Source organism: Panthera onca, chromosome E1 (assembly GCF_046562875.1).
Source record: "Panthera onca isolate mPanOnc1 chromosome E1, mPanOnc1 haplotype 2, whole genome shotgun sequence".
Taxonomy (NCBI): domain Eukaryota; kingdom Metazoa; phylum Chordata; class Mammalia; order Carnivora; family Felidae; genus Panthera; species Panthera onca.
Window position 1 is genome coordinate 48,333,165 of NC_138352.1, and position 26,357 is coordinate 48,359,521.

At 39.2% G+C, this 26,357-nt stretch overlaps 1 protein-coding gene across 2 annotated transcripts in view; it reads right to left on the bottom strand.

Annotated features, from left to right (window-relative positions):
• Window positions 1–92: 92 nt before the first annotated feature.
• TOM1L1 (target of myb1 like 1 membrane trafficking protein) overlaps window positions 93–26,357 on the bottom strand; it is a 47,482-nt gene continuing 21,217 nt past the window's right edge. For both annotated transcript variants that reach the window (XM_060646453.3, XM_078437335.2), the window contains 9 exons: window positions 20,898–21,031; window positions 15,335–15,395; window positions 14,840–14,957; window positions 13,848–13,944; window positions 5,673–5,724; window positions 3,453–3,558; window positions 2,915–2,996; window positions 692–756; window positions 93–205 (listed from right to left, as the gene is read on the bottom strand). In XM_060646453.3, the coding sequence (XP_060502436.2) occupies window positions 693–756; window positions 2,915–2,996; window positions 3,453–3,558; window positions 5,673–5,724; window positions 13,848–13,944; window positions 14,840–14,957; window positions 15,335–15,395; window positions 20,898–21,031 (714 nt within the window). In that variant the 3' untranslated portion in view covers window positions 93–205; window position 692. The remainder of the gene's footprint in view (window positions 206–691; window positions 757–2,914; window positions 2,997–3,452; window positions 3,559–5,672; window positions 5,725–13,847; window positions 13,945–14,839; window positions 14,958–15,334; window positions 15,396–20,897; window positions 21,032–26,357) is intronic.

A 26,357-nucleotide genomic window follows, 5' to 3' on the forward strand; every position in this document is an offset into this window, starting at 1 on the left:
TTACTGCAGAGGAGAACTGTTCCACCATGGTTCTGATGTGCTGGTAGGTCTGGTCTTCTGGGCCTCCAAGCTGCACAGGAGAGGGGACACCTCTAAATGCAGTTAGTGAGCTGGTCACCCACTTCCACCTAGTGTAAGAAGAAGACAGCCGGCCTTCAGCCTTTCCTTCTCTTTCTCCATTCCTGGATAACGAGAGACTCACAACCTAATGCAGAAACATGGGAATGTATTACTTCCATGGAGGAGGGTGTGAGGGGAATAAACAAGGTTAATGGGCTACTGGTGGCCACGCATTCATTAGTAAATAAAATGGTATGATTAATACAGCATATAGGAGGAATCCAGGCCTCCCTGGATGAGCAATGAGTGGGTTCTACCACTCATTAACTGTACATAAAAGATACATGTCTATTTCAGTGCTAAGAAGTTTCTGTTGATCATTATTTTTGTTAGCATTAATATTTCTATACCATAAACCAACTTCTACATTCTAAAGATTATTTTTAGCTAATAAGATTACAAAGATATTTCATTCCAATTTGAGTGACTGAGATGAGCTTTTGTACTAAGATTTACACTCAAAGTGTCAGACTCAGATGGCCTTCACAAAATGTGAATACTAAACACACAAAGTGGCAGTTACACGGAATTCTGTAGAGTGGGCAACAGAAGTTGTGTCATTGAAGTCTACCTCAACAGTCACTGTGACTTTGGGCTCCTTTCTGGTGATGAACATCAATTTCTTCATAAACAGCTCTGAAACAAACAAGCCATCATGGCAAAAAGGTTATATATCAGTTTCAAAGTACTACTTTGGCTTTAACTGCCAACACCTTAACTAAAAATCTGGTGCTGTTTTAGGTACTCAGTGTGTATCAGTGAATAAAAACAGATCTCTGCCCTGAAGCTTACATAGTAGCTTTCTTAGAGCCTAATGCTGTAATTCCCTTGCATCTTATAAATATGTATTTCATATAACCAATTCATTTTACTTGTGACTTAATGAAAAATGTGGCTCAAACTTGAACAGTTTCCTTTCTGCCTATAAAAAAAAATTGTATAGTTTTTCCAGGTTTTAAAACATTTAAAAATATTAGTATTTCCACCTATGTTATTATAGTCCAAACACCTGGGCCACTTTTTTAATGTTTATTTATTTTTGAGAGAGTGAGAGAGACAGAGCATGACTGGGGAAGGGGCAGAGAGAGAGGGAGACGGAATCCAAAGCAGGCTTCAGGCTCTGAGCTGTCAGCACAGAGCCTGACACACAGGGCTTGAACCTGTAAACCACAGGATCATGACCTGAGCCGGAAGTCAAACGCTTAACCGACTGAGCCACCCAATCTCACATTTAATATCTGTTGCACTGTCATATCTACTGACAACAATTTCCTAATTAACTAGAATATATTAAACTTAACTTCCTGTTTGGATGCAATTTCTATTTCTTTAAGCTACTAATACATTCAGTGATACTTTATCAAGCAGAATGACCTAGGGAAATTTTGCAACCCTACATTAGGAAACAAATTCTTAATTAACTCCTAAGTCTGTTAAAATTCATAAATTATACTCAAATGGATCACTACATTTGTGGTTTAAAACCAGGGGTCAGGTTCTGTGCAGACAAGCTCAGAGCCTGGAGCCTGCTTCAGATTCTGTGTGTGTGTGTGTGTCTGTGTGTGTGTGCGTGCCCCTCCACTGCTAGTGCTGTCTCTCAAAACTAAAAACAAAAATTTTTAAAAATAAAGCCAGGGGTCAAAACCTCAAATGTTTACACATGCCAGACAGATCAAATAAATGGGCATAGAGGGCCATTTGGGGCCTGGTGAACTACACAGCATACCTTGTCTTGAGGAGGCAGCTACTATTCAGCCCCAACCTATTGCTAGCATTTAAAAATACTGGCGTTGCCATAGCATCAAAAGAATCCAAAGTCCAGAATTGTGTTTTTTGGTTTTTTTCTTTTTAACAATATCCCAGTTTTTAACTTTTGGCAATTAATTTTTAAACGCATGGTTTTAATTCCACATGGGTCAAACAAAGCACTGCTGTAAACAAGATATTGCCTAAAGGCTGCCTGTTTCTGAACAACAGTTTCCATAAACTTGCTTTAATAATTTTGGGGGTAAACTGTCAGTCAAAGCATATTAAAGCTCTAACGAGCCTACCATCACATAAATATTTATATATACTCCACCAATATGAAATCATGAAATAATGGTACTCCAAGGATTTCAACTTAAAAAGACTACACTAATCCATTTTAAGCACATTGTTGACATATAGTGAAGACTAAAAACAAGTTCTTATTTGTGATTAGTCAAAGAACAGTTCAAATAATCCATCAATGAGGTGTTACTTATGTCACCAATCAGTGAATATAGTGTCCTTTTCAAACTAGAGAGAACCTTTCTCCCAAGGCATCTACAAGGAATCCACTAATGTACTTGATGGTTCCAGTTATTTCTTAATGTGCAGCCCCAGCATTTTTATTTTTTAGTCACAAGGCTGAGCACAGTAAGACCATTAAGAGCAACAGTCTCCAAGGGCACCTGGGGGGCTCAGTCAGTCAAGCGTCTGACTTCGGCTCAGGTCTTGATCTCATGACTCATGAGTTCGGGCCCTGCATTGGGCTCTGTGCTGACAGCTCGGAGCCTGGAGCCTGCTTCGGATTCTGTGTCTCCTTCTCTCTCTGCCCTCCCCTGCTCACACTCCTCTCTCTCAAAATAAATAAATTAATTAATTTTAAAAAAAAAGAACAACAGTCCCCATAAAATCTCATAAGTCATTTTTAATAAGATCATTATTTTCTGCCAAGACCTAAACAAAGTTAAATATATAACCAAGCCCCGTTTAGCTCTGTTACTGAAGGGAACCAAGACAAAAAATAATCATTTTGTAAATGACTTACTCTGTAGTGACAACAGGAGCCAAGGGATCAAACTCCATTACCTCGTAGTAATTGGGTGGCTGGAGATCATTCTCTGCCATTGCTTCAGGCAAAACAAAACAAAACAAAACAAAAAAAGCCCACCAGTAATCACACATTGTGCTTTTCAAGAACACATACACAATTAATAATCTCTTTATGATTGCGACTTCAAACATGAGACCCTACGAAACACTGACAGCCAGAAACAAATACAACTGGTGTTCTGATGCTACTCCCAAGTACAACAAATCTATAGAGAACGAAAGGATTTGCAAACTTCCACTAAAGACTCATTTCCCTCAGCATTTCAAATACAACATTCAGCACCACAGAAGCATTTTTTATAATCGAATGTCGGTCATGATATGAGCCATGAATTTACTTCATGGAGCTTAAAGAAGCACATTGAAGTCCTAGTGTTTCCTCTCTCTCTATTTTCAATCAGCAGTAAATCTGTGGCAGACTCCTATACTCTTACAAGATCCCTTACTCAATGCAAATAACAGGTCTCAAGTACCTGGATGACTGACGGGCAAGGATGGCAGTCTCTGGCTTGATGGTGTTGCTGGAACGTTCTGCACATTAACTGGCTGTAGTAGTACTGAATTTGAATATTCTGGAAACTGAAGAAAACACAGTACATGTTCAAATAAACATTCTACATTAAGTTTTTCTTTTATTATTTAGATTACCAGGCTTCTAAGTGGCACTATTCCAACTACCATATCCTCCCAACTGGACAAGAATTAGAAATTCTGAACTATTATTTTTTTAGGTTAATAACCATTTATAACACTTATTACTTTTCTCTCTGGTTTCATGCCCACTGCACCTCATTTCCCATATAAAATGTAAAATTAACATTTTGCTTTAAAAAAAAAAAAGAATGGTATGGCTCAGTCTAGGGTCTGTTGTTTCACACTAAAAAATCTCAGCCTCGGGGCACCTGGGTGGCTCAGTCGGTTAAGCGGCCGACTTCTGCTCAGGTCATGATCTTGCAGTCCGTGAGTTCAAGCCCCGCGTCGGGCTCTGTGCTGACAGCTCAGAGCCTGGAGCCTGTTTCAGATTCCGTGTCTCCCTCTCTCTGACCCTCCCCTGTTCATGCTCTGTCTCTCTCTGTCTCAAAAATAAATAAAGGTTAAAAAAAATTAAAAAAAAAAAAAAAATCTCAGCCTCAAACAGGAAAATAAATCTTTACCCTACAGAAAGGCATAAGATAACAGCACCAAATCAGTACTGATAAAGATTAATCTCGTAATCTTCCTCATTTATTTCATGAATAAATCTTGGGCACCTACTAGGTGCTATAAATAAAACAGGCCAAATCCCTGCCCCCTTGAAGCAAACAAATGTAAAGAGATGTTAGATAGCAAGTGCTCTTAAAAAAACAAAAAACAAAAAGACAAGGCTCAGGTAGATGGGGTAAGCTATTGCTCTGACAGTAATGGTCAAAGAATGCCTCACCATTGGGAACATTTAAGCAGAGTCCTGACTGATGTGGGTGCTGTGATTGATTATCTGAGGGGGCCCAAGGTCACATCTTCTGAAGCAGAGAAGGCCAGTGCCATTGGAGCAGAGTGAGCCAAGGAAGAGAGGTGAAGTTGAAGAGGTAATGGAAGGTGTGAGATCAGCATTTCAGGTTTTTACAGAGCGAAATGGAGGAAGGAAATCCTAGGTGGGTTTAGAGCAGTTAATATGACTACTTTTTTTTTTTTTAAGGATAGTTCTGGTTTGTTTTGAAAAGAGATTGCACAGTGGGGGTGAGGGTGGAGAGGGAGGTGAAGGCTAAAGCAAGATAACCTTAGGAGGCCACTGCAATATCCCTCTGATGGCTTGGACTGCAATGCAGAAGTGGAGGCCATGAGAAGCAGCTAGATAATGGATACACTGTTTGAAGAGAAACGGTAAAAAGGCAGACAGCAAGCACTGGTCTCCAAGGTTTTGACTTGAGCAACTGCAATAGTGGAGGGTTCCTTTACTGAGGTGGGGAAGAGTACAGGAGGTGCAGGTGGAGAGCCAGGACTAGGAAGAAAGCAAGAAGAGTTTCCACGGAAAGTTGAGTTCTGAGTTTAAGGGAGATCGTGGGCTGCAGATACCAATTACAAGATGTCAGAATCTGAATGGTATTTTAAGATAAGAGACCAGAAGACCATGGAAGAATGAAAGCAGAAGTCTGAAACTTAAGCCCTGGGATCTCCAAGACTCAAAGGCCAGTAGAAGAGCGGGGACCAGTAAAGGAGACATAGTGGAAAGGAGGCAAGAGAAGAAAAAAATGAGTGGTGTCTGAAAGCCACATGTGCAAAACAGGAGGAAGTGACTGACTATCACCTGCTGCTGATAAAGCAGGTAAGACGAGGACTGAAAATTGCAGTACTTGATTTGGTAATGTAGAGATCACGGGAGACCTTGACAAGAGGTGTGCCAGCAGAGTGGTAGGAATGAGACAGCCTGTCTGAAGTCTATCAAAGAGGATGGAAGGAAAGGAGGAGACAGCTAATATAAACAAACACTAAAGGAATTTTGATCCTTAACCATTTTTCTAACAGAAGTAAGACTCAACTTGTCCATCTTGAAAGATTAAAAAGAAGACAAAGAGAAGTCCTAACAAGGGCTGAACAAAAGGGCTGAAGTCCTAACAAAACGCTGAACAGAACATGAGATTTAATGACCAGGAATTCCTTCTTAGCCATGACAACCTGCTGACTAGGTGCGCTGCCCGGGAAGTTTCATTACTTACGCTCTCATATGTATGGTTTGCGGTGATGTTCTGGCCAGTCCTTTGGGTAAACCTAGGAGAGTATGATTAGACAGTATGATTACCCTACAGCGAGAACACAAATGCAAAAAGTAAGATGACTTCCTACAAACAAAACCTAAAAGGTACTTTCGGACTGCAATGGAATATTAATCTTATGTAACAATTGCCATCTGGTTTTCATGCTCACCAGCTTTTGATGTCCAAATACCAAGGAGTAAAGACAAAGAAGGTGTCCCTGGGCAGTGGCAGTCCTGAGACCCTGAAGTATACATGGTATACTAGTGAGAACAAGCCTTTAACCTTTCCATCAGAGTAGCTACCATCCATCATTTCCTGAAGGATGAGACGCAATACAGAGTAGAGGTTAGGAAGGAAGGTGGGGAGGGTCCTGGTTCTACATCTATACCAAATACACTTTGCCCTATCTCTCCTACCAAAGGCAACTCTAAAACCAGAACAGAATACATGGGGCAAATATTTGAGGACTGAAAAGTCAATAGTTACAGGATGACTGGGAAGGACTGGAATTTGAGTATCCACAGATCATTAGTACCTTTCTTCCCCCACCTCTGGTGTTCCAGAACCTGAACGCAATGAAGCCTAAAACCCCAGAGTGGGCAGTAAGGACAGACAGCTCTAGGAGAAGCCCTTCTGTTTTCACTCAAGGAGCAGAAAAGAGAAGTCCTAATGCTCAGAGGTAGTGTGGAAATTCCTTACTCTCTTTTTTCCTTTCCTTTCTGTTCTCTCCCTCTCTAAAGCTGAGGCAATCCCAAAATGGCTGGAGTGACAGCAGAAGCCAACAGGGACCTGTAGAGGCTTAAAAATTTGAGAGGACCCTTCCTTCCAACAAGTGTAACTGTGATCCCAGAGGGCAGGGCAAACTCTGTTTTGTTGTTTTCATTCTTTCTGTCCCACCATTTGGTTTTAGACACAAGCATAATCAAGGAAATAAATGACATATAGTAGGGTAACTGAAGCTTTCTGACTGGAGAACCAAAAGGGCAAATCCTAGAAAAGCAGAGCACTAGAGAAATCACAAAGAGGAAGGAATGTGGAAAATCAACCTTCAAGTTGTTTATGAAATCCTGGGCTCACTTCCTGATCTATGTCTCTGTGGATCTGATCCCAGTCAGGATGCAAAAGATGTTGAGAAATGAATATACACCCATCCAGGCCTCAGGGTGGCCCACAGGAAGCAGATCTGAAAAGCACTGCAAAGTCTTTGAAAACATAACTATGTTAGAACAATAGCACAAAAAAAGGCAGGTTGAAACTGCGGCATGCATCTAGTGAGGTTGTTTGCCTTCTAAAATCAAAATAGCACCATCTTCAACAGGATTCAAATAAGAGCAAGTGTCTTGGGGCGCCTGGGTGGCTCATTCAGTTGAGCATCCAACTTCAACTCAGGTCATGATCTCACAGTTTGTCAGTTCAACCCCACGTCAGACTCTGTGCTGACAGCTCAGAGCCTGGAGCCTGCTTCAGATTCTGTGTCTCCCTCTCTCTGCCCCTCCCATACTCATGCTCTGCCTCTCTGTCTCTCTGTCTCAAAAATAAACACTAAAATCCTATGGTTTGAAATAAATAAATAAATAAATAAATAAATAAATAAATAAATAGCAAGTGTCTCATAACATTAAAAACGCCCAAGATACAATCCAAAATTACTAGGCATGTGAAGAACTGGGAAAATTTCAACAGGCAAAAAATAAAAAAGGCCATCGACAAACGCTAATATCAAGAGGATAGAGACGTTAAAACTACCTCAGATTTTAAAGCAGCCATTATACAAATGCTTCAATAAGCAACTGTGAACACGCATGAAAAAAACTGGAAAAATAGAAAGTCATTTCAAAGAAAAATAAGACCTAAAGAAGAGTCAAATAGTAATTTTAGAATCGGAAAATACAGTAACTGAAATTTTAAAAAAATTTACAGAATGACCTCCATAGCAAAATGGGGATGAGAGAGGAAATAAGTAGCAAACTTGAACATAAATCAATAGAAATGATCCCATCTTAAAAATACAAACAAAAAGCAACAACAACAAAACAGAGAAAAAAAGTGAAAAAACTAATGAACAGAACTCTGGAGATTTACAAGACAATATCAGATCTAACATTTGTGTCATCAAAAGTCCCAGAAGGACAATAGAAAGTGTACTGTTGAAATATTTGAAGAACTGTAAGGCTGAAAGCTTCACAAATTTGGTGAAAGACAGAAACCCACAGATTCAAGAAATGCAGTGTAGTGGACTGAATGGTGCCCTCCACCCTTAAAAGGTATGTCCTTGTCCTAATTCCTGGAACCTGTCAATGTTACTTTACTTGGAAAAAAGGGTCTTTTTAAAAAATTCTTTAAGTTTTTATTTATTTTTGAGAGAGAGAGAGAGAGAGAGAGAGAGAGAGAGTGAGTGAGTTGTGGAGGGGCAGAGAGGGAGAGAGAATCCCAAGTAGGCTCTGCACTTTCAGCACGGAGCTTGATGTGGGGCTCAAACCCATGAACTGTGAGATCATGACCTGAGCCGAAACCAAGAGTTGGATGCTTGGGGTGCCTGGGTGGCACAGTCAGTTGGGCATCTGACTTCAGCTCAGGTCATGATCTCAGGGCTGGTGAGTTCCAGCCCCATGTCAGGCTCTGTGCTGACAGCTCAGAGCCTGGAGCCTACTTTGGATTCTGTGTCTCTCTCTCTCTGAGCCCCTCCCCCACTCACACTATCTCTCTCTCAAAAATAAAGATTAAAAAAAAAATTAAAAAAAAAAAAAAAAAGAGTTGGATGCTTAATGGAATGAGCCATGTAGGTAGCCCGAATAAAAAGGTCTTTTCAGATGTAATTAAGTTAAGGATCTTGAGATGGTGATACCTTATATTACTCGAATGTACCTTAAATTCAAAGACAAGTGACCTTAAAGAGAAAAGCAGAGGCATAGTTGAAATACACAGGGAAGGCAACATGAAGGTGGAAGCAGAAAGTGGAGTGATGTGAGCCAAGCCAAGGAATCAGAAAAAAAGGCCGACAATCATCAGAATCTGGAAGAGGCAAAGAATTGCTTCTCCCATTAGAGCCCTGCAGGGAGTGTGGCCCTGATGAATTTCAGATTTCTAGCCTCCAGAACTAGGAGAAAATAAATTCCTATGGTTTTAAACCACCCAGTTTGTGATTTTTTTTGATGGCAGCCACAATAACTAATATTCTCAGCAAATCCCAAACAGAATAAACCAAAAGAAATCCATGCCCAGACATATCATAATCAAACTGTTCAAAATCAGGGGAAAAAAATTATTGAAAGCATAGCATAGAGATAACAACACATTACCTATAGGAGAACAATGATGTGAATGGATACAGACTTCTCATTAGAAACCATTTTAGGCCAGAAGAGGTGGTGGGAGTAATGTTTAAAAACTGAAAGAAAAAACCATCAACTCAGATTTCTACATCCATTGAAACATCCCTCAGAACAAAGATGAAATAAAGACATTCTCACATGAAGTAAGATGAGATTTTCACTGCCCATAGACCTGCCCTAAAAGAATCACTAAAGAAAGCTTTTCAGAGAGAAGGGAAATTATATAAGAAAATAAAAGATCAACATAAATGGCAAATATTGGGTAAAAACAAAAAAACTATTCTTCTCGAATTCCTTAAAATATATTTGAGAGTTGTACACAAAAATTATAACTGCTTGTTGGTATTTTTTCAATGTAGAATATATACAATAACTATAATATAAAGGAAGGTTCTCTAAATTTTCTACGTTTCACTTCAAGTGGTAAAATACTGGTTCTAAGCAGACTAAAATATTATGTACATTGCAGTCCCTAGAACAACCAGTCCCCTCCCTAAAATAAACTACACAAAGTTACAGTCAAACTCACAGTAGGTAAGATGGAATACTGAAAACAGTCAAATAATCCAAAAGGTGAAAGAAAAACAGAAAAAAAAAAAAAAAACCAGCAACAAAGGGGGAAAAACAGAAAAGAAATAATATAATGCTATACCTAAACCCAAACATAATTACATTAAATATAAGTAGTCTACACATACCAATTAAAGACAGAAATTATGAGAATACATAAAAATGCATGACCCAACTATATGCTATCTATAAGAAACTCACTTCAAATATTTTGATATACTTAAAAGTGAAAAGATGGAAAAGAATATACCATGCCAACACTAATCAAAAGAAAGCTAATGTGGCTGTATTAGTACCAAAGAAGACATCAGGACAAGGAAACTCACAAGGGACAAAAAGGAACTGTGCATAATTCTTTAAGGGTCAATTCACCAAAATGACACAACAATCCTGAATATACATGCACTTAATAACCAAGGTTCAGAATACATGAAGCAAACACCAATTTTACAGAACTTTTTCTAGAAATATTATATACTGTATGATTCTGTTTAGACATCATTCTTGAAAAGGCAAACTATAGTGATGGAGAACAGATTGGTGGTTGCTGGGGGGTGAGTGTGGGAGGGAAGCATTATAAATAAATACCCCAAGGGAGTTTCGGGGGTGATGGAACTATTCTGTACCCTGTGATGGTGATTACATGAATCCGTACATATGTTAACATTCATAGAACTGCACACAAAAGAAAAACAAAGAGGTCAACTTTACCTTATGGAAATTTTAAAAAATTAATTAAAGCACAGAAAGAAAAAAAGAAAGCAAGCACTGAAATCAGATCCACTTGAATTTGAATCCTGTTTCTGCACTAGTTGGGCAATGCTTTTGGGCAGGTTAATCTTCCTTAGCCTTCACTTTTGAAGAAATGAGAATGATGGAGTGCCCACCTTCCAGCACTAGTAAGTAATTAGTAAACATTTCTTATTCTTGTTAGCGTGTTCCCTGATAGTAAGTGGACTATGAATATGACCTATTACTTTATCCCATAATCACTGTTTCTCCAGATTCCTTTCTGTCATGAATAATTCCATTACTCATTTGTTCTGTGATAGTGAATAAACACAGAGGGGTGGAAAATTCTTAAGACCCTAAGACATTTTTGATGGCTGGTTTTGCCTTTCATATGTGATCTAGAATAGGCTTTAACCTAGACATATGCTTTAGGTAACTTTAGTGCTTCAATTCCTGACACTGTTAAAAACCTGGTCTAATTATAGTTTCACTCATGTATAAGCTCTTTTAAAAATCAGAAAACAGATACAAAAGTCTTTGTATAGAAAACCAAATACTGATATTACACATTATCTTTTACTCCAGTGAATTCCCAGAACTACAATTATTTTGGTATCTGGATACCGGGTGGACAACTGTTATAGGGTTTCTAATGTATAATCAGCAAAGTGCTGCTTTATGATTCTCCTAGGATGCTTTTTTTTAATATTTACTTCTGAGAGCAGGGGGTGAGGGAAAGGGCAGAGAGAGGGGGACTGAGGATCCAAAGCAGGCTCTGTGCTGAGACCAGCGAGTCTGACACAAGGCTTGAACTCATGAACCATGAAATCATGACCTGAGCCATAGTCAGATGCTCAACTGACTGAGCCACACAGGCGCCCCAGCTGGGATGCTTTTTAAAACTAAAGAGTCTTTCTACTGAGTTAGAATTTCTGGGGACCAGCAATTTTATTTTAATAATCCCCCAAGTGATTTTTATGCACACTACAGCATGAGATCCATGATATTACAGATTAAAATAAGCAGCTATGGGGCACCTGAGAGGCTCAGTTGGTTAAGCGTCCGACTTCAGCTCAGGTCATAATCTTGTGGTTTGTGAGTTTGAGCCCCATGTTGTGCTGTGTTAACAGCTCACAGCCTGGAACCTGCTTTGGATTCTGTATTTCTCTCTCTGCCCCTCCCCTGCTCGTGTGTGCTCTCTTAAAAATAAACAAACATAAAAAATAAAATAAAATAAGCAGCTATGGGGCACCTGGGTGGCTCAGTCAGTTGAGTGTCTGACTCTTGATTTCAGCTCAGGTCATGATCTCACAGTCATGGGATGAAGCCCTGCATTGGGCACTGTGCTGGGTGTGAAGCCTGCTTGGGATTCTCTCTCTCTCTCTCTCTCTCTCTCTCTCTCTCTCTCTCTCCCTCTCTCTCTGCCCCTCCCCTATTCATGTTCTCTGTCTCAAAAAATAAATAAAATAAAATAAGCAGCTATTAGCTAGTATTTTATCTTTTTATAAGCTTTATACAGATATTTGTGTAATAGGATTTCATCTATATTTCACTCCTTCTCATTACTCAACATGATTTGCAGGATAAAGGAAAACAGAATCAGTTACTTTAGATCACATTATTTACTAAGCAACTTCCTGGAAATCTGCCTACAGCATTGAAACATTATTTGCATCACACTTAATCAAGACCAGAGGTACTGACCCAACTAATGGCTCATGACATAGTCACTGGCACTATCATTTCCCAACTCAGGAAGCTTTCCTTGGTCCTCTTCTTCCCTCTCCAACTACCCCCCCTCCTTTTTTTTCCTCTTTCTTCTCAGTTTGATTCTCCTTTCTCATTCCTCTCCCTCCAGCCCCCTGCCCCCCACTCCTTTTTCAATATATAAAAGTAATGCAGTGATTGGTCACACTGGATAAAAACACTAGGCAACTCTAAAAATATATCTAAATCCACTGATATAAAAACATATGTACTTTTATCAAGATATGTCAAGATATCAAGCAAGGTTCAGCAGAGTTTGTACAGTGTGCTGCATTTAATAAAAGAAAAAAAATCATATTCATTATTTACCTAAAGTCACTTTGGAAGGACAAATAAAGTGGCTATAGGGTAGCAGCAGAATGTGACATAAGGAGAAGGGGGACAGAAAGGATGGAGGTGGGGTGAGATCAAGTAACGTCCTTGTATATCTTTTCATATCACTTTTTCAGGTATCACTTTGATACCTGAACCATGGAAATGCATCGCCTATTACCTAAAATATATACATTTAAAAGGAAAAAACAACAGCTTCTGATGTAAAGAAAACCTAACTTCTATTTATTTTTTGCTGTATCTACTCTATCTTGCCTCTTCTTAACCTTAAGGGAAACTTGCCTTTTTTAGTTTCTTCTGAATCCTTCTTGTATTTCTTTATGCAAAGAGGCAAATGTTTACATTATTTCTTACTTTCTTACACAAATGCAAGATAGTACACACATTACTTTGCAGTTTTTCACTTTATAATACACTGGTGATTGTCCCCCTACAGACAGCCTATTTTTGTCCTTCAGCTGCCTGGTAATACATTATTTAGATATTTAACTAGGCCACAATGATGCATACTTGAGTTGTTTCCAATTATTAGCTGTGCCCAAATGTTGTAAGGAGTAATTTTGTAAACAACTGATTTTGCATAAGCGAGTATGAATTCCTAGAAATGAGATATGGTGGGTTCAAACGTGAATGTACTTATAATTTTAATAGATAATGCCACTTTCCCTCATAAGAACTGCATTAATTTTGTGATAGAATCTGTCTTTCTATAGCCAATAATGCAGGTTAACAAACATTTAGACTTTTAGCCATCTGAGAGGTTTGCAAAAAGCCATTGTAGTTTAATTTATATTTCTGTAACTGTACATAAGGTTGGGCATCACTGCCTATGTTTATGAGCCATTTGTATATCTTTTTAGTGAACTATCAGTTCATCAGACCTGCTACTGCATAGCTATATGAACTTGGGCAGTTTATATTCCTTAAGTCTCAGCCTTTTCTCTTGTAAAATGTGCATAATGGTAACAGCACAGCTCCAAAAATTTTTGCAAAGATTAAATGAATAAACAAACACAGTTTAGCAAAGTGCCCAGCAAGTGGCAAGTGCTCTGTAACTTGTGTGGCCATTGTTTGATTTTACTCTCTTGTCATTCAATTTCCCTGTTACCACTGAAAAATAACAACTTATGGAAGGTTTTATGTATCAACTGCTTAATTAGGAGGTACTATAGCATCTTACAGAACCTTTGTAAGAATCCTAGAAAGTACTCTCAGAAGAAAAAGGAAGGCTCACGCTGGTGAAGTTTCTCATTAAAGGTCACCAAGCTGGTAGAAAGCAGAGCTGAGATTCTAACTCAGGACTGTCCAATTCCTAAGTCTCTACTTTTTCTCTTATGCTTTCTTGAATATGCGGAATTAGAATGAGTTGGTATTAGCTCCAGATTCTTACTGACATACTTACAGGGGTGTTTCTGTATCTTCCCAGGCTAGCAAATCCACCTGTGGATGAAGACTGGGTGTCAAGTTGTTCGTTACAACAGGACTCGGAGACCTGAAATCTAGAATATAAAATGGACTTGGCTTTAAAAGATTTTGTCATTCAGTTGTTCTGTTGGATTTTCCACAATAAAATTAAAAGCAAAAAGAGAGACTCAGATATTTCTGCCACTGTAAAATCATATGATTTCCTCAAACAGAAACTAAAGAACATTATTAATGGTAACTGGAAAGAAATTCCACCACACACACAAAAAAAGGATATTGTAAAGGTAACAAATGTTAATATATTGGGTTTTCTAAAATCCCAAACTGATCTAGAATGGAAGAGATTTTGTGTGTCTTACTCCATCAAACACAAAAGTAAGAAGCTAGGGCATATATGGAACTCTACCCTCTCCTCCCCCAAGCTCTTAACTTCCTATAATCCTAAGTGAGACACCCTAAGGTAGGAAAGTCTCCAAGGCTGGGTAGCTAAAAGGTGGCAGACCACAGAGATTTCAACTTGGACTTCTACTGCAAAAGCCCATGTTTTCCCCTCTCCATTTCACCGGCATGTAGATCAGTCAACTTAATTCCTGACTTTCTCTATCTGCATCAAATATTCCCTTACCTAATGCTGTGACATAGCAGAGAAACTCAAGGTAATATAGTATGTGGTTCAGAGTAGTTTTAAGTTTGGCCATGGAGTTGAACTACCTCTATAAAAGCAGGCAGGTGAAGTGGATGAGATTCTAAACCAGGGGGATGAGTTTCAGGGACCTACTCCCCCAGATACATCCCATGGCTGTACTGGATTTGACCCAACCATATGTCAATAAATAATTGCATCTCCTGATATAGTTCTCTGACATTCAAATTGACTTCAGTCTTTCTCAGGTTGCATTTAATCAAGAAACCAAGGAGCACAGTTTCACATCAAGCTCTTCTGCTGAAAAGGCCTATGTGCTTATTTACTTAAGTCTGAAAGCTGAGCATTCACGGTGTTGAGTTCTCCCAGAGTGGCCCTCGGCATTGGAGGGCTGAGCCTTGGGTACAAGAGATCACAGGATGGGGCAGAAGGTTCACTGGTAGTCTGAAAACAAAGCAACCAAAAACAAAATTCAGAAAAAAACGTGTCAGGTAATTTATCATGGCTTTCTCCCCGGAGACTTTTTTTGTTTTTTGGGGGGAAAGGAAAATCCTATTTAGATGCAACTCAAGGAGAATTCTCTATTCAACAGGCAACACTCCTACTAATCACATCTCACCATGTACATGGTTGCTGCTTAGACAACCTTATGACCTCTTAGTAACATCAAGTTGTCACAGAAAATACTCTATACCACCAAAATCACTCCAAATTGCTAATGTCTCCTCCATTTTAAGACTTTTCTTAGGTAAGCCTTGCTCCCTACTATACAATTTATAAAATGTTCAATTGCTTATTTTATTACATTTCTGTTCACTTACATTGGCATCTTCCCTCTGGTTCCTGTTTTGCTCCAAAATCCTTTGTTGGTTCCGAGTAAATCTGTTTGAGTTAGCAAAATGTAAGCATTTAAAAGAAAAAAAATACGAAAATGCTATAATCCTTTACAAATTATTAATATTCAAATATTCAGGAACAAAGACAAACCACTTCATCCCCATCGACTCCCAATGAAGTACTTTAATAACTTTTCCCCAGTTTATAGAGGTAATAATGCTTTAAGAGAAAACTGTGACAAAATGAATACATATTAAAAACAAATAATAATAACTCCATCACCTAGAAATTGTCCCTATTAACACCATGATGTGTTTCCTGTATTTTTTTTTCTGTAAATTTTTTTCTGTAAATCTACGTTGAACTTTAGTTGCAATCATACTTCACATAATTCTGTTATGTTGTGAGCATTTTTCTAGTCAGAAATGCAATTTTTAGTGACCTGCAGATGTTACCTTAGGGATGTAGCACACATTTAACTACTCTTGATCTCAAACATTTAAGTTGCTTCCAATTCTGCCATTATAAATAAGGTTCCATAAAAATACAAAGATTTTTTTAACATAATTTCACTGTTTATCTTCATTTTTTATAAAGACACCTGATCCCTACTAAACATATTGACCTTTTACAACTTAAGTTGCTTGTACATTGCTTGTTCACTGGGAATAAAAGAGGAGCAGATAAATAAACAATAGGTTTGGAAGAAGAATGAAGTTGAAGGCACAAGTCCAAGGTTTAAGTGTCAGGATATAATTTTGATCCCAGTTCTCCATCTACTAAAAGAGACCAGCAGCATTTGAAGCATTTCCTCAGAATGTTATTTTCTGGGGCAACCCCTAGAAAGATAATACAAGTGGATTAATGTGGAAATGCTTTGCAAACTGAGAGTTGCTTCAGAATCATGTAGTATTAGTATCGTAACACACTGACTGAAAGAACCTACACACCTTAAGTTTGGAACATGCACTTAGGGTTCCTAAATTGGAACATGTAAGCTTCTTTCCCTTTCTAAAACACATGGTTTTTTCTTCCACCTACTTATGGCATTGGTTTCTTGTATGGTAGTTATGGGCTGGGTATGAACAACCCTCACAGATCCAGCCTTGAGTAACAAACTTCTGTTTTCTTATTTGTACCACTCTTCCCTAGATGTCAAGGGCAGAGACTTTGGGGGATGTTGGAATAGGGTGAATGTACTTTGCATATGGATGGATGTGAATCTTTAGGGAACAAGAGAGCAGACTGTGATGAATAGAAAAATGCCCCCTGTCCGAGATCTCTATATCCTCATCATCGGAACAGTGAATATGTTAGGTTAGATGGCAAATGGAAGGGAGACTTTAATAGGGAGATTATCCTGGATTACACAGACAAGCAAAGTAAGCACAAAGCCCCTTTAATGTGGAAGAGGCGGCAGAAGAGGAAGCAAGAATGAAACAATGTAAGAAAAACTTGACTGGATGATGTTGTCTTTGAAGATGGAGGAAAGGGGTCATGAGCCAAGGACTGTGGACAGGCTCTAGAAGCTGCACAAATTAAGCAAACGGATTCTCCTCGAGAGCCTCCAAAAAGGAACATAGCACTGTTGACACCTGGATGTTAGCCCAGTGAGACCCATTTCAGGCTCTTACGGACTGTAAGGTAGTTAAGTTCATGCTTTTTTGAGACACTAAAATGTGTGATAATTTGTTACGGCAGCCATAAGAAATGAATACACCAAGAATATTATCCTTTAGAGGTGAAAAAATTCTCTCTGAATCTTAAAACTTCAGTGTTTCTATATCACAACTGACTGAAGTTGGGTTTAACACACATGATTCAGAGCTGAATGAGAATGAGCTGTTCACAGAAGGAACCCAATCTCCTGATACCTAGACCAAGTAAATACACATTTCCCTTCAGAGGAAGCTTTTAGTCAGTGGTCTTAATGGTTTGTAATAGAATTCCCCAAGATGAAAACCAGAAGGCAGCACTCTGATGAAAACCATGCGGTTTTCCTTATTTTTCCACTTACTGAGTCATACCACAGAAAACAAAGGCAACAGCATGAGTTTGTTCAGCGTTCAGTCAACGCCCAGTCATCCCTTCATATGAATGGCTGCTGTCTCTGATAGGCAGTACATACGAGAAAGTGAAGGAAAAAACCTATTCATAGCTATTGGTCTTACTTCACTGATTCTCCTGGTTCATTCTTGATCAATGGAAAAAATTCTAAAAGGCCCAGAGGGATGCTAATGGGGAGGAGATAGAATAAATATTTAATGAGTGTCAATGGGCTAGCATTCCCCAAGGTGCTTTTATATACATTAACTCATTTAATTTTCAAAACAAAAATGAAACCCTCCAAATAGGTGGTAGTATCTTTAACAAACAGGAACAAACCTCAGTCTTAAAAAAGTAAGCAATTTTCCCCAAATCATCAAGATTTGAATAAAAAAAAAAAACAAAAAACAAACTTGAATCCAGTCCTATTCCCTATTTCCCTTCTGAATCACTAAGGAGGGACCACACAAGGGAAAACTGTCTCACCCCAAATGCCAACATCACTCCTATTGAGAAAGGAGGATCTAGAAAAAGCATGGGGAGCTCAGAGGCTCTAGAATTACTTCACAGGAAGTCCTACGGATTGGTTTGGAAAGAGAACATGAGACGTGCCTGGAACTAGGGTTTTCTGTTTCTCTTCTCAGATTCCTAAAATACACCTATGGGTTCATTTATGTACAACTGTTTTATACAACATTTTAAAAGTGCCAAAATAGGTTGTTTTATGTAGGTGACATTAATTGTTAACCCAGGTTCATTTGCTTTAACTTTTTATTAGGTAACTTTCAAACCTATAGGAAAGTAAAAAGAACAGTATAATGAACACCCTTTTATTCATCAGCTAAATTTAATAACCATGTACCTTTGCCACATTTGCTTTATAGATTTTTCACTGAAATATTTAAAATCATATACTTTATGACATTTCATCCCTAGACATTTTGTATTATTTATGTATTTTTTTTTAGAGTAAGAGAGAGAGGGAGCATGCTCGTGAGTCGGGGAGAGGGAGGAGAAGGAGAAGGAGAAGGAGAAGGAGAAGGAGAAGGAGAAGGAGAAGGAGAAGGAGAAGGAGAAGGAGAAGGAGAAGGGGAGTAGAGAGGGAGAAGGAGAAAGGGAGAAAGGGAGAAAGGGAGAAAGGGAGAAAGGGAGAGAGGGAGAGGGGTAGAGGGACTCTCAAGCAGGCTCCATGTTCAACATGGAGCCCCATGCAGGGCTTGGTCCCATGCTCCTGGGATCATGACTTGAGCCGAAATCAAGAGTTGGAGGCTCAATCAACTGAGCCACCCAGATGCCCCTCATCTGTAGATACTTTAGAAGGTATTCGCCAAAAATAAAGACATTTTCCAACTGAACCACCTATTTAACCATTATATTTCCCCCCTTAAGTCCTGAAATATTAATATTCTATCCATGCTCAAATTTCTCCCATTAGTATCTAAACGCTTTTTAATATTAGTGTGTTCAAAGTTGGATAAAGCCCACACATTACATTTGGCTGCTGTTCCTTGCTTTTAATTATTTTATTTTTTTACCTTTGGACACCCCCCTTTCCCCCATTTCTCCTACTCCCCACCCCTGGCAACCACCACCATGTTCCTCTGCACCTAGGAACTTAGTTGGTTTTGTGTTGTTTTTGCTTTTCTTGTTTTTTTGTTTTTGTTAGATTCCACATGAAGCTATGTTTATACACAGTACTCTACATGAAAACAGAGGAAGATGTCACTTGTCAGTCTAGGCATGCCACAGGGCTGGATTGGGGCTGGATTCTGGATGCTCATTCTCCCCCCAGGCCTGTCTACTTTCCATAGCTTCACATACCATACAAGCTCTTGCTCTGCTCCTATTAACCAACGACCACTCATTCTGCAGTTCTCTCCTCACATGGCACCTCCTCAGACACACTCCCCCTGCCTTCTCTCCACCCAGATTAAGTCCGGCTGCTATTCTCACCAGACAGACCTCTTGTACTTGGTTCCACTGTACTTATTCCAATTTCCAAGTGTGTATATTTGTACGTACGATTTAAGATATTTTTCTGACTTATAGGCTTGCCTATTACAATAGATTATAAGACTCTTATTTTGATGAATGACTTAGAAACAACTTAATGCCTAATAAGTGAACTGTGAGAAACATGGACTATTATTATGCAACTATAGGGCACCTGGGTGGCTCAGTTGGTTGAGCATCTGACTTCGGCTCAGGTCATGATCTCACGGTTCATGGGTTCGAGCCCCACATCGGGCTCTGTGCTGCTAGCTCAGAGCCTGGAGCTTGCTTCGGATTCTGTCTCCCTCTCTCTCTGCCCCTCCCCTGCTCATGCTCTGTCTCTCTCCCTCTCTCTCTCTCTCTCAAAAATAAACATTAAAAAAAATTTTTTTAAACAAAAATACAAAATGGTTTATCAAAAGCATTAAAAAACATATACTAGGGGCGCCCAGGTAGCTCAGTTGGTTAAGCATCTGACTCAATTCAGCTCAGGTTATGATCTCACAGTTCATGGGATTGAGCCCTATAGGCATCAGGCTCTGTGCTGACAGTGTGGAGCCTGCTTGGGATTCCCTTTCTCCCTCTCTCTCTGCCCCTCCACTACCAAATAAATAAATAAACTTAAAAAAAATAGGCTATACCAATACTTGTTATACAATGAATAAAATCAAGAGAGAAACAAAAGCATATGTTCTCTACATGATCACAATGATAAAAAAATTTAGGAAAAAATAATTTTGTCACTAACATTTTAGTATATTTACAATTTTGCCTTCATACTTTTCTGAATGGCAATTAAAAAAAAATCTATGTTCATATACAAAATGTCCTTACTGACTGGTACGGTTTTACACAGACTATTTTCTTCATATAAAATATCCTCCCAGGGTGCCTGGATGGCTCAGTTGGTTAAGCATCCGACTCTTGACTTCAGCTTGGGTCATGATCTTGTGATTCGTGAGTATGATCCCCACATCAGCATCAGGCTCTGTGCTGGCAGTGCAGAGCTTGCTTGGGATTCTGTCTCCTCTCTGTCCCTCCCCTGCTTGCTCTCGATCTTCCTCTCAAAGAAAAATATACTTTAAAAAATTATTTAAAAAATAAATAAAATATCCTCCCATCTCCTGTGCACATTCTATGTTTTTGTCCATCTCAAACTTAGAATAAATCTCCCTGCTTTGTTTACACTCTTCATTTGTTTGAGTCTACAATGTACTCTGTGCAGACAGTATCAGGTCCAAGCCCCACCATGGTCAAATGTTTATATACAGCCTGAGAGTGCTTAAGAATGCTCCTGGCACTGCTCAGATGTGCTCTCATTCTTGCAAGCCATATCACAAGCTCCCAGAAGGCCAGGACAACATTCCCTATCTTGGAAGGAAGGCGGCCTTATCCTGAAGTTGTTCTTGATCTTAACTGAGGTTCACCTGGTAGACACTCTTATAAGAATGCTGAGCAACTGGTGGGAAAAATAGAATTGGAAGAGGGGAGGGTGCACCATCAGCTCACCTCTCACATCCAAGGATAGCATTATTCAAATCCTCATTCACTTGAATTAGCTCAATGGTTACGTCTTCATTCTCCACCACCACAAGCAGGTCCATGATCCTCTCCTGCATCTCCCGACATGTCTTATAAAGCTTCTGTCAAAGAAAGGAGAGACATTTCTTCTTCTGTGCTAGGGAAGTTCTATAAAGACAACCGATTTGCCAATCTGTATATGCTGGTTATCACCTCCGCAGTGAGTCACCTATGGGAGATTACTGAAGGACTTAATTATGCACAACTCATCCTTCTTATCAGAAGGCAATGAGTTGCACATGATTATACTTTCCTCTAAAAACCAAAATAGGTGTCATAAGGACACTATGGTATACTGCACAGAACACCAGGCTCGAAATTAGAACTGGTGTACAGGAATTCTAGAGGTATGGCTTACTAGCTGTAGAATACAGAAATCACTTGTTTTCCAAATCTGTTTCCTTGTTTGACAAATCAAAGTTATATTAGTTGCCACATCTATACCTCAAGGGGTGACATAAAAAGCAAATGAGATGTGTATAATGAGGAACTCCATAACTATAAAGCACTACATAAAACACAAAATGTTTATTGTCACTATTAGCAGTAGTACAAGAAAGTAGTAGTTAAAATACATTTACAGCAGCATAATTTTCCTATGATGTTTTACTTAAATAAATAAATTTTACAACATTCACATTTCAAGGTAAACTGAACCAAGATTAAAAAAAAAAACAGTCATGGATACTATCCTTATGTGGACTACCTAGAATCACTGCATTAAGACAGGACTGCACTCCCCAGTCTCCTCAGAAGCATCAGGGACACCTACAGTTGACCCACGGATTCAGAATCTCCAGGACTGAGGGTCTGGGAATCTACATGTGTTTTTAGTAAGCATCCTAAAGTGTTTATGTACACAGACAATTTGAAAACTGCTGCCTCACAAAACTTCTGTCCTCATAGGCAAGGCTGAGGAGCGTAAAACTAATATTCCTATTTCTTCAAACCTACCTTAGCTAGAATTTGTAAACATAATAGTACATTAAGGTCAGGCAAAAACATCTTCAAAATGAGAGCTACTGAACTTGCTAAATCGTCAGACTATTCCATTACCTGACTCATTTCCCCTTGAGACAGACAGACACACAGAAAAACTTACAGTTGGCAAAACCATTTAGAATCTCAAACAATCTATTTCAAGGTCCTGACAGGAAATCACTTAATAAATCCATCAAACCATTAATAACTGGCATTGAGACTCAGAGGTAAAAGCCCCTACCCACTACAGAATCCTAACAAAAATATTTAGAAGACAAAAGGAAACGAAAATGAAAAAAACGATACAGACAGATGAACAGACAGGCTCTGGATTTTGTCACTGCAGTACGCAGCCAGAAAAACTGTCCTATTTGCTAATGATGTGGCTACTATCAGGAGGGCTTGGCAAACTTTTTTCTTAAAGGTCCAGATAATATTATTTTTTGCTTTGTGGACCACATGTTCTCCATGAGAACTATCCAACTCTTGCCATTATAGCATGAAAGTAACAAGGGATGATATGCAAACAAATGGGTGTTTTATCCTAATAAAACAAAGAGAGGGGGCTTACTTATGACCCCCTGGAATAGTACAAAGAAAACAGATCTCAGACTCAGTAGACCAAAGGCCTCTCCATATACATACCTAATATGGGATTTAATTAAATCTTAGATTCAGTTTTATTTTGTTTTGCTTTTTTATGCATCTGTAAAACAAAGATACCAACTATCTTGTAGGGTTGTGAGAATAGAAAATGGTAAAGTTGAAACCCCATGGTGTCTGGCATACAGTGGGCAGTCAATAAATGTATTAATGATTGCATAAGGAAGTATCACTAGAAGCTTAACTACAAAACTAATACAATCCTGTAATAGTCATGCTATTACTCAGGACCTAATATCATGCAAAAGAGAGAACGAAGAACGGCATTCGATATAACCCCCATGATGAATGAGAACTTTTCCCTTAGTGAGTATAATGAAATTGTTCTCCTTCTTGATCACTGGCAGCCTTGCTACAGCAATGTCAAGATCAAGGAAATACAATGGCTGTTAGATACCTGTGACAAAAATGTAGAAATTAATTTCAAATGAATTTGCAGCCAATATCAATAGCCCCTGGTCACAAGAAAACCCCCATTTGCCCTTTCAAAAGACAGCTGGAATGGAAACATGAAAGAACACCGCATCTCTCAGCAGGTTTGCAAAGCAGAATTTGAAAAACCTCTTCAAAAGCCAGCCCACTCTGATCTTTGCAATTGATGTCTGTCTCACAGGAGGGCCAAGCCACCTGGAAACAGCCTAGATCAAGCACCATGAACCAAGAGGACAGGTCAGAAGTTCCCCACAGCAGGCACCTGTAGGGCCATGGATGTGGGGAGCCAGGGGGAGAGAGTCAAAACACACAGCAACAGCTGTTGGTGCATATGTCCATCATGGAGCCCCTGGAATTGCACCCCTTTAATACCGTATCAAAGCAAAGGTAGGCTTCTCAGGCTTCTCAGGGAATTTAACAATTAATTTGAAAGTCTTTGGAGCAAAACAAAAAGGAGCTCATTAAGCGCTTCCTCTCCTGATATCCAGATGGCTCCTGGTCCTCCACAGAGAACTCAGGGATTAAGGGAGGAGGCGCTATCGCACTTTCAATTCCAGCGGTAACTGGATCACGTTCAGCAACACAACACAACTCATGAAAAGAAAACCAGAAATGCCTGAATATCTGCCCTGAAAAAGTAAAAGCGGGAAGAAATATGTTTCTTGCAAGCCTTCTCTGGAAGTACTATCTGCAGGGCAATACCCCTATTATCAGCCCATAACATATTTCCTCCCTCTCAATCCTACCCACCCAGACTGCAAGAGACCCAGAGAACGTCTCTATCTGCAAAAAAATAAAAACTAACCCCCACCCTAAAACTGAACATTTCTCAGTTTAACTTGCTCGTAGGTTTTTTTTTCCTTACACAGACATCAGCTGAGTGAATAGCAAATTAACTGTCAATACTCAGAAAGATCATTAACTCATTAGAATCCTCTGACCCTTTTCTCTAACCAAATATGGTCAACATTTTATTTCTCCAAAAGCCTTTGTCTTCAGTAACCCCTTAGCTCTTTTTTCCTAAATCATTAATTCTTCAACAAAAAAGCATTTGATCTATTGAATTCAACAGAAATTTAATGAACTCATTAAGTGTGCAAAGCATGTACAATAAATACACATAGTTATATCGATTTAGAAGTATAAGGCTTAGTTACTGCCTTCAAGTTGCTTCCAACCCAGCTAGAGAGGTATGTAAAGACTGGTTAGCAACCTATCCTAGAAAGTCAATTTGGGGCTCAAAATGAGAAACAAGCTGGTATAATGGATAGAACATAGGTTCAGGAGAACAAGGTTCTCCCCCCATCTCCGTGACTTGCCACTGTATAGGCACATCAACCCCTTTTTGTTAAGGAAGGGAGATGGTCTCAGTGACACTGAAAGCCCCTTCCACAAGTTTCTGAATGGTAAAGACAGTAAGAGTGTTTAGTGAAAGAGGACTTTTTAAAATTTTACATCCCCCCCCCAACCTGTTACAAATTATCCTTACAGGATGAAATTTTAGATTCAACTAAAATTTTCAATGAAATTTTAAACTTCTCTGCTAAGTTAGACTAAGGTTTTCTCCAGTTGTACTTCAAAATCAGAGCTTGCTTTTTTATTCTACTGAAGACTAAAACATTCTTTTCTTTCATTGTCCTACTGGGGCTAGGCCAAAACAAGAGAAGACTGAAATGGGAGGTACCAGGGAAGTCGGCTATTCAAGTTAAAACTGGCCTAAAGCCAAGTGTAAAATGCCAAGAAAGCAAAGGCAAGACTCACGCTCCGATCTTTCATCCATGTGACCAGAGTAGATACTCTGGACTCATCAAAATACTCAGACTGGGATGCAGCTCTGAATCTTTGTACCCCAATGTGGCAATCTAAAATAAATCCAGGGGTGCCTGGGTGGCTCAGCCGGTTAAACATCCGACTTTGGCTCAGGTCATGATCTCACAGTTTGTGAGTTCGAGCCCCGTGTCAGGTTCTGTGCTGACAGTTCACAGCCTGGAGCTCACTTTGGATTCTGTGTCTCTTTCTCTCTGCCCTTCCTTGACTCACACTCTGTCTCCCTCTCCCTCAAAAATAAACATTAAAAATTAAAATAAAAAAGATAAAGAAAATAAATCCAGTTTCCACCCCCAATCAAGTTCAAAGTCCAGGAACAATATGGCAGCAAGGAGAGGGGTCTACCACACAAAATACTTCCACTGCTTAAGTGTCCAACAAAGAGCAAGAGCCCGGCTAGTTAGCAGGGCTTCAGGATTTGATTGTTCAGCCTGGGCTGGAAGAACAGAAAAGGGAGTTTATGAAAGTCTACTAGATTTCAGATGGAAGGCCACACACAGGGAAGGGGCTGCAAATAAACAGAACAGCTGGTAGCCGGTAAAGCACTCACAGACAAAACCGGAAGAGATTCCAAGTACAGAGATTGGTTTTAATGTAAACAAATTGCATAATAAGACTGTGACCACTGGTAAAGTATAAGTACAAGAAAAGCCAATCATTTTTTTTTTTTTAGAGTCTTCCTATGTGTTGAATGCCTTTTGCCCTCCAGATCCCCCAGCCACACTCTTCTGCCCTGCTCTATGCCCTGGGGCCTGGCCTGTAGGGAACACATCACCAGGTCCCCTGCCCTCTCCCTTCTGATGGAGTTCAGCATACAGCAGGCACTGGCAGGAAATGGGAGGGAAAGAGGACAGTGAGATCTGGATATTTTTCCATCTACTCCTTCCACCAAAAGCACCTCTACTCTCAAGGCTCTTCATCATTCTTTCCTTTGAGTTCTGGCAAAACTTCCCTCTTGCCTATTTATGCGTAGGGATATTAGTTAATAGCACAGGATAATGAACTAGCTCCTGTAGTTTCCTTAAACCCTGCAATATCTTGCTGAATAAATAGTACCTTGATTAAACTCTCTTCAAATTATCCAAATTGGCCATGCCATCTGTTTCACTGACCAACTCCACAAAGGCATGAAAACACGTACTTAGAATCATTAAAGTAGTATGATACCAATACAGGACTAAACAGATCAAACGGAACAGCCTCCAGAAAGACATCTTTGTATTAGAATATAGAATGTGATGAAGGAGTGTTTGAAATGAATGGAAGTGGTATGAATCGTTAGATGTTATTTGGACAACCAACCATCTAAGTGGAAAACAAAAGAATGAAGATACAGTCTCTCGTAGCAAGGATAAAGATTTTTATTTTAAGCCATATAAAATCTAGAGGGGGAAAAACATTTATTAAAGATATTTTTATTGAGGGGCATCTGAGTGGCTCAGTCGGTTAAACGTCTGACCCTTGATTTCGGCTCAGGTCATGATC